At 37.0% G+C, this 18295-nt stretch overlaps 1 protein-coding gene across 10 annotated transcripts in view; it reads left to right on the top strand.

Annotated features, from left to right (window-relative positions):
* SOX5 (SRY-box transcription factor 5) overlaps positions 1 to 18295 on the top strand; it is a 960947-nt gene that overhangs the window by 463614 nt on the left and 479038 nt on the right. For 8 of the 10 annotated variants that reach the window (XM_034644599.1, XM_034644605.1, XM_034644606.1 and 5 more), the window contains one exon: positions 9154 to 9228. The exons of the other annotated variants lie outside the window; for them this stretch is intronic. In XM_034644599.1, the coding sequence (XP_034500490.1) occupies positions 9227 to 9228 (2 nt within the window). In that variant the 5' untranslated portion in view covers positions 9154 to 9226. The remainder of the gene's footprint in view (positions 1 to 9153; positions 9229 to 18295) is intronic. 10 annotated transcript variants of the gene reach the window in all.

The following is an 18295-nucleotide window of genomic DNA, read 5'->3' as shown; positions in this document are numbered from 1 at the left end:
TAGAATATTTTCATTTCCATTATTGACAGATTTCTATTTCAGGCTCTCCGAAAGTTCAGGATTTTATTAAATCTTATAAATATCTGCATGGGTCAGGTCGTGTGTTTTGGTACGGACACTTGTTAGTTCAACATCAAGAGCAAATTTTAAGACTTTTGTGCATTTATCAGCCTCCCCCATGTCAACTAATAATCAGGAAAAGGATTTATATTTTCTTTGTCAAATTTATATGGTTCGTTCATTGAAGAATTATAACCATTTTAATCACAAGTGCATTTACTCATTCTGTATTTATTCATTTAACGCATGATTATTGATTCATACTATTTATCATTAGACTGTAAGTTCCTTGAGGCATTAAAATATTTTTTGAATGAAAGAATAAAAAAAAATATATGAATTGGTAAGCATGGTTCCTTCTCAAGAATAAAGCTCCTTACAGTGAAGTTGCTTATGTCCTAACCCTACTCGGAATTAATTCAGGATTCAGGTGGTTTTGTAGTTGTATATGCTGAGCCTTTTTTTGTGTCTTTTGCAGAGCAGAGCTGGATAAGGTAAAGATTAATGTTTCATAGAAGCCAAGACCCTGGCTCTGACGTGAGGAGATGGGGAGGTTGACAGTGGTCATTGTGGGGAGTTGGCAATTCAAATCATGGACTTTAGCATTGAACCTACTTAATGACTATTCATTTTGGAGGTATGGAAGCCTCAACCTTAACCTTGTTTACGTACATATTCTCGAAGCCATCCCCATGTACCCCTGCGGTGATCAGAGCTAAACAACATCTCTTTGGAAACCAACTTCTGTTCTTGATTAGCGAGAGCACCACTGCCAAGTGACATTCATGTGATTCTGTTGTGGTCTTCTTAACACCATTCCTGCAACTAGTTAGATTCCCTACCCTCGTCTTTGAGGGGTTGGAGGGCATAGAGTGATTAAACAAGACCTGAAGTCCCAGACACAGCAGCTAGTTAAGATCAGGCTCTTGAACTCAATATCTCTGCCAGCCCATGGTTCTTTTAAGATTCCTGGACTAAATTCTGATTTAGGGTGTGGGAGGGTTATTCACACACAACACCAAACAATTTTCAGACACCTGCAGGGTCTCCAAGAATTCAAATCCATTATGACACTACTTGGGGATAACATCAGATCCCAAAGGTTAGCGCTTCAGCTTTACAAGACTGCCCTGACCCCCTACTTCAGATAATAGTCACAAGCCCCAGACTGTTATCCATGCTTCTGACCAGCAGGCTACTGATTGGAGGTGACAGTGATCTCCTCCTCAGTTGATTAATTTGCTGGAGTGGCTCATAGAACTCAGAGAAACATTTACTTAACATTTGTCAGTTTATTGAAGGATACAATGAAGGATACAAATCAACAGCCACATGAAGAAGTACATAGGGCAAGGTCCTAAGCAAAGGAGCTTTTGTCTTCCTAGAGCTTAGGGTCTGGCTAGGTGGCAAATGGTTCCCTAAGTGTAGAAGCTCTATGAAAAAAATAAATAAATAAAGGACCCAAATTGCCTCTTGAGTTTCTATGGAAGCTTCGTGACACAGCCATGACTAAGTCACTGTCCGTTGGCAATTCATTCAATCTCTAGCCCCTTTCTATTCCCTAGAGGTCAAGCCTGAAGTTCCATGTCTGATCACTTGTTTGGTCTTATGCAACCAGCCATTCCCTTTGATGAGGTCCAAAAGTCATCTCCTTAACATAACAAAAGACAACCTTTATCACTCTCACCACTTAGGAAATTCCAAGAGTTTCAAGGGCTCTGTACCAGAAATGGGGATGAAGACCAATTTTTTTTTTTAATAGTTTGCAATATCCCTATAGTCATTCTTTCATAACTGTAGGAGAACCTGACCATTACACACCCTCAGATCCCAAAACTGTTTCACCCTTTTGCCCCTCAATGCAGAGTAAAGTGTCATTCTTCCTCAGGGAAGCTTTTATATGCTCTGCAACTGGGTTTTATTATTTTGGAATAAAAGCATCTGGAAATTGAGGACAGTTGCTTTCCAGTTTGCATTTTTAACCTCAGTTAAAAAATTAGTATCTTGAGGGATATATATGAAATCTCCTCAGCTGATAGCCTGTATTTTGGGCCCTGTGTACCTCCTCTCTTCTGATAAAGAGAACCTAGGCCATAAACTCTGTTGTATGAACCCACCCTTATGCACAATTTTAAGCTAACAACTCTTCTGAGATATGCATTTCACTTATGCATATTTATTGTTCTGTTGGGTAAATATTTATTGAGCATCTACTATGTGCCAGACCCTTTTTAGTGCCAGGATACAGGAGGGAACAAAGTGAGGTTTCAGCACCATATAGAGCACAGTCTCATAGAGAAACACGGAGAACAACCAAATAAATGTGTGTGTGTTTTTTAAACACCTTTAAATTTATTATGCACACTATTTTTAAATTATATTGTCTCTCGTTCCTGTAGTACTATACAGTTTTTGAACTATTTCTCATTTTTAATATTGTATTTCATGTATTTGAAAGCAGTTTATAAACTGTAAAAGGCTGGCTATATAGAATATATGAGTTAAGATCACATACTCTCTCTGAGTGAACTGGTCTTGTGACGTAGCTACTGGATGTCCAAAAGTAATTTAAAACCTACTCTAACAGTGGCCATAATAGTTATCTTGAATGCTTGATTTATTGCATTACAATCTCCTTGGATGAGTTTTGGGGGCCAGCATTTTTAACAAGCAAACTAGCCAAATCTAATGCTGGTTATGGGAGGACCACACTTTGGAGGATACCATACATATTAGAGAGCCTGTCAGAAGGGACCTTGGAAGGCCATTCTGAGAATTGAACACACATATCTTATAGATGCTTCCAATTCGACAACTGATATTGAAGGTTCAATTGATTTCATTTTTAAGCCATGTGCTATGTATAAGAACTATAAGATGAATATGTTATGGGTCCTGAGCTTAAGGATTTTACAGTTTATTTATACCATAGACCTCTGCCATTTTATACCTAGCTGTCATGCTGTATTGTGTGGCATTTTCCATTTATACACTACTTTGTATACATTATTTAACTTATTAAATTGTCTCTTTGACCCTTCATGTATGAGTTTTTTTTTAATTACACATAGCTGTTATTATAGATGAAAACAGAGGCTCAGAGAAAATTGTTAGGTAGGCCAAATTCATAGGGCAAGTATGTGGCAGAGCCAGATCTACTAATCCCAAATCCAGAGTTGTTTCCATTTCATCACATTTATGTGCCTTATTACTGTTAATTCAAAAATTAGAGGATTTTTTTTCACCTACCACAGGTATATTACAATATCAGAAATTCTTCAATCTGTGGAAAAGTTGTAATGTACCATGTTCCCAGCCATTGAAAAATGAAATCATTCAGCATCCTTAAGTAAAACCAGATGCCTCCATTGAGAATGGCAAGGATCTCTTGTAATAGGATTACTTGTACATTCCAGAAAGTTATGACAAATGACAAATGAACTAATACTAGGAAATAACATATAGACTTGCTGGGAAGGAGCCAATCTTTGACCACCTCCACTCTAAATATTTCTTGCATTAGAGACTCTTCTTAGTGGAGGTAGTGCCACTATTAGGGCTTATTCTTTGATTTACTATGTCTGACTATTATCTGTTCATTCATTTGTTCATTCATTCATTCAATAAACTGTTACTGAGTACTCAGAGATACCAGAACAGGGCAAGTCACTAGTTATAAAATTATGAATAAGACATGTTCCTACCCAAATATGAAGCAAACTATATGTAATTACCAGAGAGATGTGAATAACGGTCTATTTTATGATTTCTCAACTCTGACAGTTACCAGTGGAAATATTGGTTGGAGAAGTGAGTGTGTGGGTGAATTCTTCAAAAAGGGTTGAAATTTGTTATAGCTACGCATCTGGCAGTACTTAAGAATTATGAATGATTTCATGTTTCCGTGGGCACATGGTACATTATAACACATTATGTAATATGCTGGTTGATAAAGCACTTTGTAATAGTATAACATTGTGCCTTTCTTCCCTCATTCTTAAATTCCTCTGCATACATTAATTCTCACAATATCGTTCCTAGAAGTTATTGTTAGGATGTTTTTATTATCAACAATAGCAGTGGTAAGAACAGTCTATCACTGAAGAAAATGAGACACAAAATAACTTGCCCAGAGCCACTCCACAAAAGATTGGCAGTATCCCATCTCATAATTCTCTGTTCAGTGTGTAAGCCTTTGAAGGAATTGCTAGCCTGTATATTTTACTCATTTATTTTCTTATAACTTAGTGTGATGCTTCATATAAGCCCAGATTTTTCCATGGGTGGCCCACTGGCAAGCTCTAACTTTTCAGGGCCATGTCTTTAGAAAGCTGTCGGAAAGCCCCACCCTTCTACTGCCTACCCCTTTTTCCTGCAGAGAAACCATAGTTGAAGAGCTCTGGTCTATAATAATGGTATGAATCTTTGTTGGCTTGAATTTAAGACACTGTAATGCATTCCTTCATCTGTCTCTGTCACACAGGAACATTTAGAGCTACTGATACTTGACCGGGAGTCCACTTAGTTTCTTTCTGGCAAATACCTGCTTTATTCTTACATACCATTCTCTAACACAAACCCACACAAACTAGCTGTGTTAAAGATCAACTTAACTGAAACTAGAAAGATAAGTCAGATGTAAGGTGAAAATTTTTTCACACTTGATGACAGTTAGTGCTTATTAGCTCTGCAATAGAGGACACGGAAGAAAGAATGACGTTTGAAGTCAGAGAATTTTCTTTGCTTAGGCAGGTCAGGTCAGATTCTTGTCCCTTTCTCACTATTGTTGTGCATCCATTTGCCAAACTGCTCTGTCAGGATGTGAGTCAACCTATTGGGCTTAGGAAACTATAGTGCATGGTTCCTATGCTAATATGATGATTGATGACAATTAGTTGATTCAACTATTTTAATCTTGCTTTGGTCTTGAATATATCTTCTTTTCTGTGCTTTTTTTCCTCCCAAAATGCTAAATTAAAAAAGAACAAAACTCCCGTTCGAACACAATTATTTGAAACCATTTTCAACAGAGCAAGAGAATACTTTCTATAGTAATGAGTAGCAAAGCCGTGTTTTAATGTTTGTGTGATTGACGCAGTGGTTCACAGTGGTTCCTGTGGAACCATTCTTGCTTCTCACATTATAAGGCCTGTTCAAAGAAGGAGGCAGAAGAGAGCTCCTTTTCTGTCAACTTGATGCAATGGGTATATGGCAACCATATAAATCTTAAGTGACTCAGTTATTACCAGAAACCTAATTATTGACCTTAGACTTTTGGGTGACATGGATGAAAGTTTTCAGAACCAGACTGTGTAGCTTTTTATAAGGCCCTATGTTTACAGCTCTGTACAAAAAGTTATCACTGACACTACGGTAGTAGCAAAATAGTCTTAGTTTATATAAAATGTTATTTCTATCTGGGTAATCATTTGGATATATGAACATTTTGACTACGAAGTGGGCACAGGGTAGTAATTGCTTCTGGCTCCTTTGGAGACACAGTGAGGCCAACTGGAAATGGGAACATTGGCTAGGAAGCAAGAAAAGCTGACTTTTGGTGTTTCTTAAGACTTACGACTCCTTAAAATTTGTCCTTCTGTTCTTTGACTATGCCTGGTATAGAGAAACTAAACCATGATAATTTCTTCTCTCTAAACCCTGGTTTTCATTCAAGATCCATAATTCTGGGTAAACGTGACAAGAGTAATAACTAAGACAATAAGAGAAATAGCCAACATTCACTGATCGCATACTAATTCCAGGTATTAAATTGAGTTCTTCACATGCATTGTCTCTGTAGAGTGATTTATTAGATTGAACCCCTTTGGTCATAAGTGACAGAAACCCAATTAAACTATGCTTGAACAAAACAGGGAGGGAGTGTTGTTGATTCATATAAATAAAAATTTTAGCAGCTCCTTAGCTTTAGGCATGACCATCCCAGGTCTTGGTGGCTCTTTCCTTCTCTCATCTTTTCTTGCCTTTCTCTGTGTTGGCTTCATTTTTAAGCAGTCTTTGTCCATATGATCTCTGTCCAAGTGCCGTTGTATTTTATCCTAAAATTTTAACGTTATGGCTTCTTTCTTCATAGTTCTAGCACAAATCCCGTATAGGCCACCTATTAGTTTGGCTTGCATATTGGGTCATTCCTGAACCCATCCTGTGGCTGACAAGATAGGAGCTTTTTTGGCCAGGGCATGGTCATATAGGTGTGTCTCATTTGAAAATTTTTCTGCTTCCCATAAAAAAACATGAGTTGTTTATGAGAAGAGAAGATGCCAGGCAGGCCAAAACAACTGATATCCATGTCAATAAAACAGTGTTGTTTTTCTTTCCTATGTTACAAACAAGGACTTTGCCTAAGCTCACATAGCAGATGGGGACTATAACTCCATCTGCCTAATCCAAACACTATGTGCCCACAAGAGAGGTATCAAGGTTTAGAGTATAAGACTTGAGTCAGATGTCTCGCTATGATACCTGACTGTACGACTTAAGGCCTAGCTCTGTTGCCTTGAAGAAGTACGTAATCTTTTCAAGCTTTTGTTTCATTATCCATAAAATAAAAGCAATAATTATATCTACTTCATAAGGAAATTGTGATGATTAAATGACATAAATGAGTAGACTTCTTTCATTGTATGGTTTCTAGCTTATACAATTATTACAGCATTTTTTAAAATTCCAATGTAGATAACATAATGTGATATGTTAGTTAGGTGCACAGTGTATTGATTCAGCAATTCTATACATTGCTCAGGGCTCATCGTAAGTGTACTCAATCCTCTTCATCTATTTCATGCATCCTCCCCACTCACCTCTCTCTGATAACCACGTTTGTTCTCTATAGTTAAGAGTCTTAGTCTTTGTTTTGTTTCATAAACTCTACATGTGAGTGAAATCATATGGTATTTGTCTCTCTCTATTTCACTTAGCATTATATTCTCTAGATCCATCCATGTTGTTGCGAATGGCAAGCTTTCATTCTTTCCTATGTCTGAGTAATATTCCATTGTATGTGTGTGTGTGTGTGTGTGTGTATACACATTCCATCCTTCTTTATCCATTCATCTATTGATGGACACATGGGTGGCTTCAATAATTTAGCTATTGTAAATAATGCCACAATAAACAGAGGGGTACATAGATCTTTTTGAATTAGTATTTTCATATTCTTTGAGCAAATACCCAGTAGGAATTACTAGAGTATATGGTAGTTCTATTTTTAATTTTTTGAGAAACCTCCATAATGTTTTCCACAGTGGCTGCACCAGTTTGCATTCCCACCAGCAGTGCACAAGGTTTCTTTTTACTCCACATCCTTACCAACACTTTTTGTTTCTTGTGTTTTTGATTGTAGCCTTTCTGACAGGTGTGAGGTGGTATCTTATGGTGGTTTTGATTTGCATTTCCCCAATGACTCATGATGTTGAACATCTTTTCATGTGTCTGTTGGCCATCTGTATGTCTTCTTTGGAGAAATGTCCATTCATGTCTTCTGCCCGTTTTTAATTGAATTATTTGGTTTTTGTGTATTCAGTTGTATAAGTTCTTTATATATTTTGGCTGCTAATCCTTTATCAGATATGTCATTTGCAAATATAAAATATTATTATTTTTCTCTCTCTCTCCTGTTCAGCTAGATTGCTTTCCATTGCTCTGTTCTCCAGGTCACTGATCCATTCTTCTGCTTCCTTTAGTCAGTCTACTATTTATTTATTTCATCTAATGTATTTTTAATTTCAGTTATTGAATTCTTCATCTCTAATTGGTTCTTTTCATGTTTTCTTTGTTAAGGGTGTCACTGAGGTCCTCTGTTCTTTTCTCAAGTCCATTGAGTATCTTTATGACCATAATTTTAAATTCTCTATTAGGCATATTGTTTTCTCTGTTTTGTTTAGCTCTCTTGCTATGATCTTGTCCTTTTCTTTCATTTGGGACATATTCCTCTGTCTCCTCACTTTGTCTAACTCCCCATGTCTGCTTCTATGTGTTAGGTAAGTCAGCTATGTCTCCTGCTTCCGAAAGTAGTAGCCTTATGAAGAGGACATCCTGTAGTGCCCTGCCCTGTAGTGTCCCCTGTTCACCAGAACCTGATGCTTCAGTGGTATTTCTTATGTGTGTTGCTTGCACTCTGGTATAGTGACTGAGCCACTTTTGCCTTCAGTCCAGTTGTCTGCAATGGTTCTTTTTGCCTTTTGAGGGCAGACTTTGGTCCCTGTGTTGTTAGTGGGCCAGTCTGGGGCTGCCTTGGGCTTAAGTTGAGTCAGACCACCTGTTTGCCAGAGATGCAGTGGCACTGAACTGCAAGAGAACTTGGGGTGGGGCATGTGGTACCAGCAAGTTGTACACTGGTGGGAGGGGACCTTCAGCTCTGGGAACTAAGGCAGGCCATTTGGAGGATACAGATACACAAAAGAGAGTGGTGATGGGACATGCAGTATTAGCAAGGCTTGTATGGGATTGCTGTGGTAGGAGACCTGGAATTGAAGCCTGGATGGAAGGGGCATGTCCACAGGACAACATGGGAGCAGAACATACTGTTAGCAAATTAGGTAGTGAGTGTTGACATAGTGCTGATTTCTGCAGGTGTCTGTGTGTTTGAGGTGGAGGGAGGCTTGGAGGGATGCCGCATCCGCCAACAACTTTGTTAACAACTTTGTTACCGGAGACGTTTCCTATTGATCCCCGCCCCTCCAGGACATGCTCTGAGATTAGCAATCAAATCCACCTCCCATATGCCCCAGGTGTTTTTCCAATTGCTACTTCTATGCTTTTTTTCCCTGGGGCCATTTTTTGTGCCATCTCTTTAAGGCCGGGACTTAGTTTCCTCCCCCCCTCTGGGCTGCCCCATGAACCTCCTGATTTTTAAAATTCCAGGTTTTAAGCTTCTCCGATTTTAAGAACTCAAGGAATCCAGCCCCTCAGGTTTTCAAACCCAAATGTTATGGAGATTCATCTTCCCCGTGTGGACTCCGGTGTAAGTTTGTTTTTCTCTCCTCTTCATGCCCCAGTGTCCCTCCTCCTGTGGACACTCCTATGGGTCCATTTAGCTCCTGACCATGCCTCTGCCCTACCTACTCTCTTCCACAGGCCCTCTCCTCTACATTCAGCTGCGGAGTTTGTCCTGTCAGTCTTCGGGTCATTTCCTGGATTATTTACACTGATGTGAGTGCTATCTAGTTGTATCCCTGGAATGAGGTAGGCTTAAGATATTCCTACTCTGCCATCTTCCCTGGAAGTTTGGTTTTGTTTTGGTTTGTTGTTTTTAGTTTAGTAAAAACCTACAAACCTATGACTCAAATCACCAGTAGTTCTGACTTTATTTTTGTAAACTCAAACCCACAACCTGATTAAAATCCCTAGTTTCTTCCTTTGCTTAACATGTCCAATTCCCTTCATTTATTATTTTTACGTTTGTGATATTATTTTCATAGTCTGATATTATTGTTTAACTCTTTTATCATTACTTAATGAAGTGGTTAGTTTGTACAAAAGGGAAACATACCTCCCCACCACTATATACTTCACAGTACTTAGAACCTTGTACAAACTATGTACTCTGTAAAAATTTGTTGATTTTGTTTGCTTTTCATACTTTTGATTGTGGGTTGTATCTTGGAAGACGAGACGTGATTTCCTTTTTCCTGAGCTTTGTAGGTGAATCTATAGAGGGTTGAGGCGTTGGGGCTGGGGGTCAGATCTGGGCAATCTTTGGGAAGGGACCATATGCTCCTGGCTGCAACAGGCACACACACCAGCGGAGAAGACTCCTTCCTGAGACCCTAGAAATCATTCTTCTTTCCTTCCCGTTTACTTCATTTACAGGTAAAGTTGAGGCAGCATGGTGAGAATAGAATTTTCTTTGACAAATCCATTAAAAAACCAAACTTAGGATAAGGCAAGGAGAGTTTTCTAAATTGTTTCAATGATTTGTAATGTTCAAATGCCAAACGTGGGCTTTATTTATCTGAGATGAAGAAAATGAGCTATTTAGCAAGCATCATGGTTCTACCCACAAATCTGACTTATTTCCTTTTCAGATAATTACAGATTCTGGTATAATAGGAGTGTTTTGTGTATGGATTTACTATCAGTAAAACACAGAAGAGCTGTTTTCCAAGCAAGGTGAAATTTAATGCCAGAATTTCAGTATTTAGATGTCTTAGTGATTAGACTATAATGATAAAGATGATGTATGATATGCATATAGTGTATGTGTGTATAGTACTGTATATATAATTACAGAGAGAACTTCTCTAGCAAGTGATTATATTAACTCCTTAAATGTTACAATGAAATGAAACAGCACAGTTAAATTAATGCAATGTTTTTTGAGTCCTGGCTATAGACTATTCAAAAAGGAAGTACATAGTTGATGTAGCTCCTCATGAGAATCATAGAAGGCCTCTTGACATTGTTTAATTCTCCCACCAGAAACAGTGGCTTAAATAGGGCCTTGTATATAACTATGTGAACTACCTTAATTATTTTTTTTTTAAGGGGCTTATTACAGCAACCTGGTCAAGGTTCAAGATCACTTACTCTATCCTTCTGGTGAAACATAATTTGGTCACTCATAAACTGTAGCATTTGGACTGCAGCCTAAAGGCTGAAAAGCCTATATCTTTCAACAAACCTAAGACAGTAACTATTCCCTCTATATTTACAGATCTTTTTTTTCTTTGCAAAAGTAATAACACTCAGTAAACAAGAAAGCGCTGCTAGCATTTTGGAGTTTTCAACTAATTCCTCAGCAAAGACAATTTACTGTGTCCTGGTTGTATTTAGTATAAAAATAAGAGGAACTTCCTAGAGACAGAAGTGATTTTTCTAGTTGGTTACCTACAAGGAGATATATTGATTTCTATTGGTAGTACTCGTTTCTGCCTACAGACGTATATTGTGTCCAGGGGTTCAGAAAACAGAGCTTTTAATTCTTTGTAACTAGTAGCATTGTATGAAAGGTATTTTGCTGTTGTTGTTTTAACTGCAACTACAAAAAATATTGCACACATCAGTTTAAAATGAATTGACCTTTTGTTTCAACGAGGGCCGTGTGTTACTTGTTACAGAGTGACTCCATTTGCCCATGCAAATAAGCACAAAGCCAGGATATTATCAGGCAATGGCAAAATTAAGAGGTAGGTCAGATTTAATGGAAACATCTGTCATTAACCCTTTTACAGAAACTGCCTCAGGGAATCCTTGCAGATAAAAGCTATGCTAAGCTATCTTACCTTGCTTTGCAGAGCTGCAAAGGGATGGCAGTCATAACGTACAAATTCTGCTCAGAGGATTTACTTTAAAGAATGTCGCATTTTAGAAGTTGGGAGTGAAAAAAACAAGGCTTATTTTTTGAATTTTCTCTTTACAAAAAACTTAAAAACTATGGAGCAATTAAGGCTGTTACTCACTTATAGATTTTACACCAGCAGACTTATTCCCTGCTGATGGCTACATTATGCCAAAAGTGTCATCTTATTAATATCTCAAGTCGCAAATGATATATTTACATACTATTTTCTGAATTAGAAACAAAATTAGAAACAGAAAGTGGAAACAAAATTAGGAAAAAAAACAGAAACAAAGTTAGGAAAAAAAAATATGGTAACCATAGCTGCACATGATAATATATCTTTGCCTATTTTGTGCAGCGGTAATAAAAAAGTTAATTCTGTTAACTGAACATTTATTGAAGATAATTCAATTTACGAAAATTTAACAGTCATTTGGATGCCATTTATTTATATTTCTTTAAATTATCAGTTACTAATAACAGAAACATATGAGTCAGTTGGTTTGCATTTGCGATGAAATTTAAAAAACACAACTTAAGAAGATTACAAGTCATGCAATAAACTGCATTTGAAAATAGTTTTTTAAAAAATTTATATAAGTGAACACAAGTATTAATAATACGAATTTGCTATTAAGTAAAGAGAGGGGAGGAAAATCCCTAAATATCTCTACAGGAAAAAAACGAAGTAAAAAGCAACGCTTCTGTTGCTTTAGCTATGTTATTCACGATAGAATTGCCCTTAAAATTATTTTTCTCCTTTTTTCTCTTAATATTTTTATTTACATGTTTGCCTTTGTTATGATATTTTATTAATTCCTTGTTCATATGACCTTTGTGTCTTTTTTTCCTTAATTCTCTTTGTCTTCACACCATCCTATCATCAGTGTAGCTGGGCTTTTACTGTCATTTATATTTTTGAAAGTAGGATGCATAGATTAAATTGCACCCCTCTTTTGACTGCTTCTTTTAAATACAACTTTAAGATTACCTAAGTCAAAAAGCATTGTAAAATGAACAGAATGGACATTTACCTTCTCTTTCTTTTTGGACTTTTGGTATGACCTCATTCCTTTGAGTAGTAGGGACGCACAAATGCTTGCGCGAGCAGCTGAATGATGAACCATTTTAATCCACACCTAACCTTCCCAAAACCATGGGACTGAATTGAGTTGAGTTATTCTGAATATTACTTTGGATAGATTAAGGGGCATAAAAGAGAATTAGAGCAACCATGGGTATGTATCTGCTTTTAAAAAATACAGTATTAATTTTTAACTTTAAGCATTAATATGTTTGAAAACTATTGTTGGACTTCAAAAAAAAAAAACAAGTAATGTCAAGCTCCAACTATAGAATTAAATGGACTTGAAAATATTTTACACTGTGTTTCATAATTCACCTGTTACTTCTGTATTAGTCAAGAGTTAGCACTTTATTTCAAAATATAAATCATCTCTCTTGCTTTCTGTGCATGCAAAAGTGTGGATCTTTATCAGTGGGTCTATCCGTCTTAGATTGTGTGCTCCTCAAATGTGGGGACAAGTCTTTCTGCACTGACCATTTTGTAAAGCACTTATTTCAACATGATGCAAAATTAGGCCCCTAATTAGTATTTTTTTTTGAATGACAAATGGTTTTAGTGGGCACTTACATGCTAATACTTGAATTTAGTGTGTAATTCTGTACATAGGAGAAGGCATGGCCAAAAACAGTTTCAACACAGTTGTAGCATATATGACTCTAGACCTGATTAACGATCAAGAGCTTTCAGTGCTATCTTCCTGTCCCAAATCATGGTGCTCTAGGCTCTTGGTCCCAGAGGCAAATGTGAGCTGCTTAGTTAATTGGTAAGGAATGCAGACTTCATGGAGTACTAGCTACCTTCAAACAGCCACCAAAAACATGGTATTTACCAGTAAGAGTTTCTTTTTACTGGGTTAAATAAGCCATGGTATCTCCTAGGTGTCATTGTATTTTGTTCTTGTTTCCTGATTTGTAATATTCTTTGCATGTAATAGTTGGACAAGATGTTCTGGGGTTATTGAAATTTGGCTGAAATGTCTATTTTGAAAGAAATCTTACTTTTTCATTTTTATCAGGTTTTCATGATTCTCTTCTAAGACTCCGTTTGGTGATTAAATGCATAAAGCAAGCTCTGTCTGTAAACAAACATCTTGTTCCTAGTTCACAGGGGAAAATACTATGCCTTGAAAAGAGGGTAAATGCCATTCAGGGTGGTTAAGGTTTCTCTTCGATCTTTGCAATTACTTTGTTATGAAGAAAGAACTGTAAAATTTCCTCTCTGGTCTATAATTTGAGGCAAGACATTGACTTTTCTTTTTCACATCCTGTGGACTGTTGACCTGTATCCTAAAGACCCCTATGAGTTAGCTGGACTGTTAGGAACCCTTGCCACATTGTATCTCTCTGATAATCAGGATATGAGTCCTTGGCTTCAATCAACAGGTGCCTCTTCCTGGAAGGGTTATCTGAGTTAGAGGAACCAGTTCCCTGATTGATGGGCCTACATGGCCTCAGTCTAGATTCTTAGGGGGAAACATTCTGTTGCTGATTTTTCCCCCAAAACACTTCATTATGCTAACATGACCTTTCAGCGTGGTCTCCTGGAATTCTCTTTTTATACTCCTTTTTTTTTCTTCTTTTTAAATTTCAGTGTATTGAATTGAATATCATCGCATGGTTCAGAATTCAAAAAGTATACAAATGTGTGCAACAACAAGAAATATTTTTCCCATTCCTGTTCTTTTGCCCAGTTTCCCCTCCCCGTGCTCCTCAAAAGTAACAGTTGTAATTGGAAACTCGTATGTTCTTCTGGACTTTCTTTACTCGCTGATGCTTTTTTAATAGGTCATACCTATTCTCATTCTCCTAATTTATACATGTCCATGTTTGCTTGACGTTCATAAAGTGTCTTACTATGAAGTGACATTTAACAATGTGCATGTTGAATCTGGGTACTTTTTGCTTGGCTTTGCATTCATCTTTCCACTTATGTTTTGAAGAGAAATTTCGTATTTTCTTTGCTCTAATTCTGGTTGCCAGGATGGCTGAATGCCATTCCTGGAAGGGGTGTGCGTTCGAGTTGGCACAGACAGAACAACTGGCACAGGAAAAGGAAACCATTCCTGTGTCAAGGAGATTTATCTCTTCATTATTTTAAAAATTATTATTGTTACCATCACTGACCATTCATTGTGTGCGACCCATGTCTTGGGGTACCATTTTAAACAAAGAACAAGTCATGTTCCTGGGTAATGCCCAACCTACTCCCAAGGGGCATGTTGGGGCTCTGTCTATGGTGAGATTATGATTTTGGTAGCCAGACCTTTATGAGTAAGTAGCAAATAGTCTCATACTATTGTTTTCCAACTGTCCTCTGAGGAAGGCAGTAGGTTTTTTTGTAGGTGATCCTAAAGCCAGTTAGTAAAGGGAAGGGGAAAGAACATAACCCTGCTACTTTTCTAACTCTCATCCTTGTAAGATTTCTATTGAAGAACTATTTCAACAGTTTTTAAAAAAAAAAAAAGTTTGAAATCCACTGCTGAAGAAGAGTAAATGCCGTAGCTGGAGTTAAGAAATCGTGTTCTTTAGTCTGCCCGTGACTCATTTTCGATTCCATGTTGCATGGGGCGCAACAATCTAATGGGAACACGTTGCAGCCCACTTTGTGAAACCGATATGACTTTGGAAAAGTTGAGTGCAAATGTATGTTATTTAATTGACTTACACTTTTCATGCACTAGAGAAAATCACGTTTAGAGGGTCTCTGGGGGTCACTTTTGTGTAACGGATTTCTTTGTGAATGAATAATGCCCTATGTTATGTTGTCTAGGCTTAAGCATTTTATTTATAGTTTCTTTAGGGGAAGACCAGGTATCAAATAAGAGAGAGTACAGTACTATTGACTTCCTAAAATACCTGAAAGGTGTAACATTAAGGGATACAAATATCAGAGGAAAGACAAGAAGCAACAAAGGATTGGAAGGAGTCTTATTCACAAATAATGTGTAAAGGTGGTTTCTGTATTTTACTGAGGCAGGGGAGGAAAATATAGCAGCTAAAAAAATGAACTGGCAGTAATTTGAAGGTGAGAGAACGGAGAAAGATAATCTAGTTTATTGAAGAGTTTTTACCGATTGATGACTGTGTAATGAGGAATTTGAAAGCTCCTATATAAGTCTCTTTATGATATTTTTGTTTGACTTTAGTATTTGCTTACAAATTAGGGAAAGTGAGGTATCCTAGAATTATAGTGATTAAAACATTAAAGTTGTTATTTTATATTTGGAAGTCAGTCCAGTTCATTTATGTAGCATCTGGTTGGAGTTTATATGTTAAAGGATGACTGTGTAAACAATGTTTCACATGTCATTGGCATTGAATAAATGACCGCCAAATCCTCCTAAATTACATTCATATATACCCTAATAATTCTAACAGCACTAGCTGCCTTCAAATTAAATAAGTTTCAAAATGGTTAAAAATCAAGATAATACAAAATTAGAAAACTCATATTTTGTGTTTAAATTAGTAAGTTAGTAAGTTAATTACAGACATCAATAACATATTTAAGAAAACCAAGTAGCAGCAATAACAGAAGACATAAGTTAACATTAAAATCTATTTTTTTTAATTTTTAATTTTTTAATTAATTTTAAAAAATATCTTCTTTATTCATTTGAGAGAGAGAGTGAGATAGAGAGAGCACAAGGGGGGGCAGAGGGAGAGGGAGAAGCAGGCTCCTCGCTGAGCAGGGAGCCCAATGTGAGATTCGATCCCAGGACCCTGGAATCATGACCTGAGCCGAAGGCAGATGCTTAACCGACTGAGCCACCCAGGTGCCCCTAAAAACTAATTTTTTAAACAAATTGAAGGTAATATAGGCAGAGATTGTTCATGTTGCAATTTTTTAAAAATTCTATTTTATTTAGGGAGCCTGGGTGGCTCAGATGGTTGGATGTCTGCCTTTGGCTCGGCTCATGATCCCAGGGTCCTGGGATCGAATCTCACATTGGGCTCCCTGCTCAGGGAGGAGCCTGCTTCTCCCTCTGCCTGCTGCTCCCCCTGCTTGTGCTCTCTCTTGCTCTCTCTCTCATAAATAAATAAAATCTTAAAAAAAAAATTCTATTTTATTTAAACTGTAATAAGTTGAAATGCGTGTAAATTTTTTGTTTAATGCCCTCTTCTGTTTACTTTGTTTTATTAGTAGTATCTATCATTCCTTTTAAGTTCAATCTACATTCTCTTGGTTGGGCCTAAATAAAAAACTGCAAACAGTGGACTTCCAGGCATCCCTTATATTGAAGAGAAGGTTGAGGGAGAAAAGGCAGAAAGAGGCTGAGAGAGGCCAAGCAAGAGGTGGCGAGAGTCAAGCCAGAAACTTTCCCAAAGTCCGGGGTGGCAGAGAGCTGAGGAGGTTGTGTGATCGTCTTAAATGCTGTAGAGTGATTAACAAGGATGAGGCCAGAAAACAGGTCAGTGGACACTGGAAATTAAGTGGCTATCAGTAACCTTTGAGTAAATAGCTTCTTTAAAAAGGTAGGAGCAGAAGCATTGGCAATGGGTTGAAAAGTGTACAGAAGAAGAGAAAAAACACAAGCCTGGCTTGCAGGCAGTATGGTTGTTGGTGAAAAAGAAAAGGAAGTGAGAAATAAGAGAAGTTGGGTCAACCAAAGATAGTATGACTATTTTAGCACTAACTATGTGTTTCATTGCTATTTGTGACAAATAAACTCCCTTTGAAGGCAGGTTTTTTGGTTGTTGTTTTTTTTTTCCCTCTCTTTTCCTAACTTACATTAAATGAATCTGGAGTGGTTGGCACTTTTTTCCAAAGACTTTTTAACAATTTGCTTGTGGCTTTTCACTTTTTGTCTACTATTTTAAATGTAAAAAATTACTTAAATAGATACTTCTGTATTGAACCAGGCTTCTATCCTCACAATGAGCACCATATGGCTATGGTGCATTATTCTTCAATTTACTCCTGAGATCTACTTGCTAGAATTTTGTTTCTTCATTTTTAAGTGAGCTTGGCCTGTAATTTTGTGTGTTAGGTGTTATGTGTGTGTACATTACACTGCCTTAGTTGTGAGTTGGTATCAGGGTTGTGCTAACCTTGCAAAAGAATTGTGAGTCTTTTAATCCTTTTAATGTTTTGGGACTGCTTAAATCAGAAAAAAAAAAATTCTGTTCACCCCAGTTTTATTAGAACCAATATAAAATTATGTGGGTCAGAAAAAAACATAATCTCCTTGTGACTGGCATTTTTAAGAGATGGATCTTTAACAGTCTTTTCAGTTTCCTTTATGGTTATTGGCCTATTTAGGCTTTCTATATCGTCTGTCATTTGGTAATATTTCTTTAAGAAAATTATTGTTAAGATGAGGAAAATGAGTATATTTTAGGCGAAGGAGAATGAACTAGTGGATGACTAGGAATTTATGACAAATATAGACACAGGAATCATATAATTAAGGAGAAAAATTATTCTGGTGGAAAGAGTGATGGAATTAAGAATATAATTGGAAGGATCAGAAAGAAGCAGAGACAGCTATCCTTCAACTTGAGAGAAGGAGATAAAGATGGGCAAATATAGACTAATTTAGAGGTGGAAAAATTGGTAATTAAAGGGGAAACAGAAGGGGGAGAAAAGGAAGCCAAAAGGAAAAAAAAATTATTCATTTATTCTCTGCTAGGCATTGTACAGTGTGCTACATAGATGTACTCACGCTTAATCTTCATGTCACCCTATGCGGCAGGTTTTATTCTCTCCATTCCGTGGCTAAGGACACAGACAAGTTCAGTAATTTGCCCAAAGTATCACTTCTGGAATCTGTGAAACTTGTATTAGTACTTACTCAATATGATTACAGAGGTTTAAGGCAAAATCTTAATTTTTGTGTTCTGTGATTG

The sequence above is a fragment of the Ailuropoda melanoleuca genome, chromosome 16 (assembly GCF_002007445.2).
Source record: "Ailuropoda melanoleuca isolate Jingjing chromosome 16, ASM200744v2, whole genome shotgun sequence".
NCBI lineage: Eukaryota > Metazoa > Chordata > Mammalia > Carnivora > Ursidae > Ailuropoda > Ailuropoda melanoleuca.
Note: the sequence above shows the minus strand (reverse complement) of the source record. Positions and strands in the feature narration are given on the sequence as shown.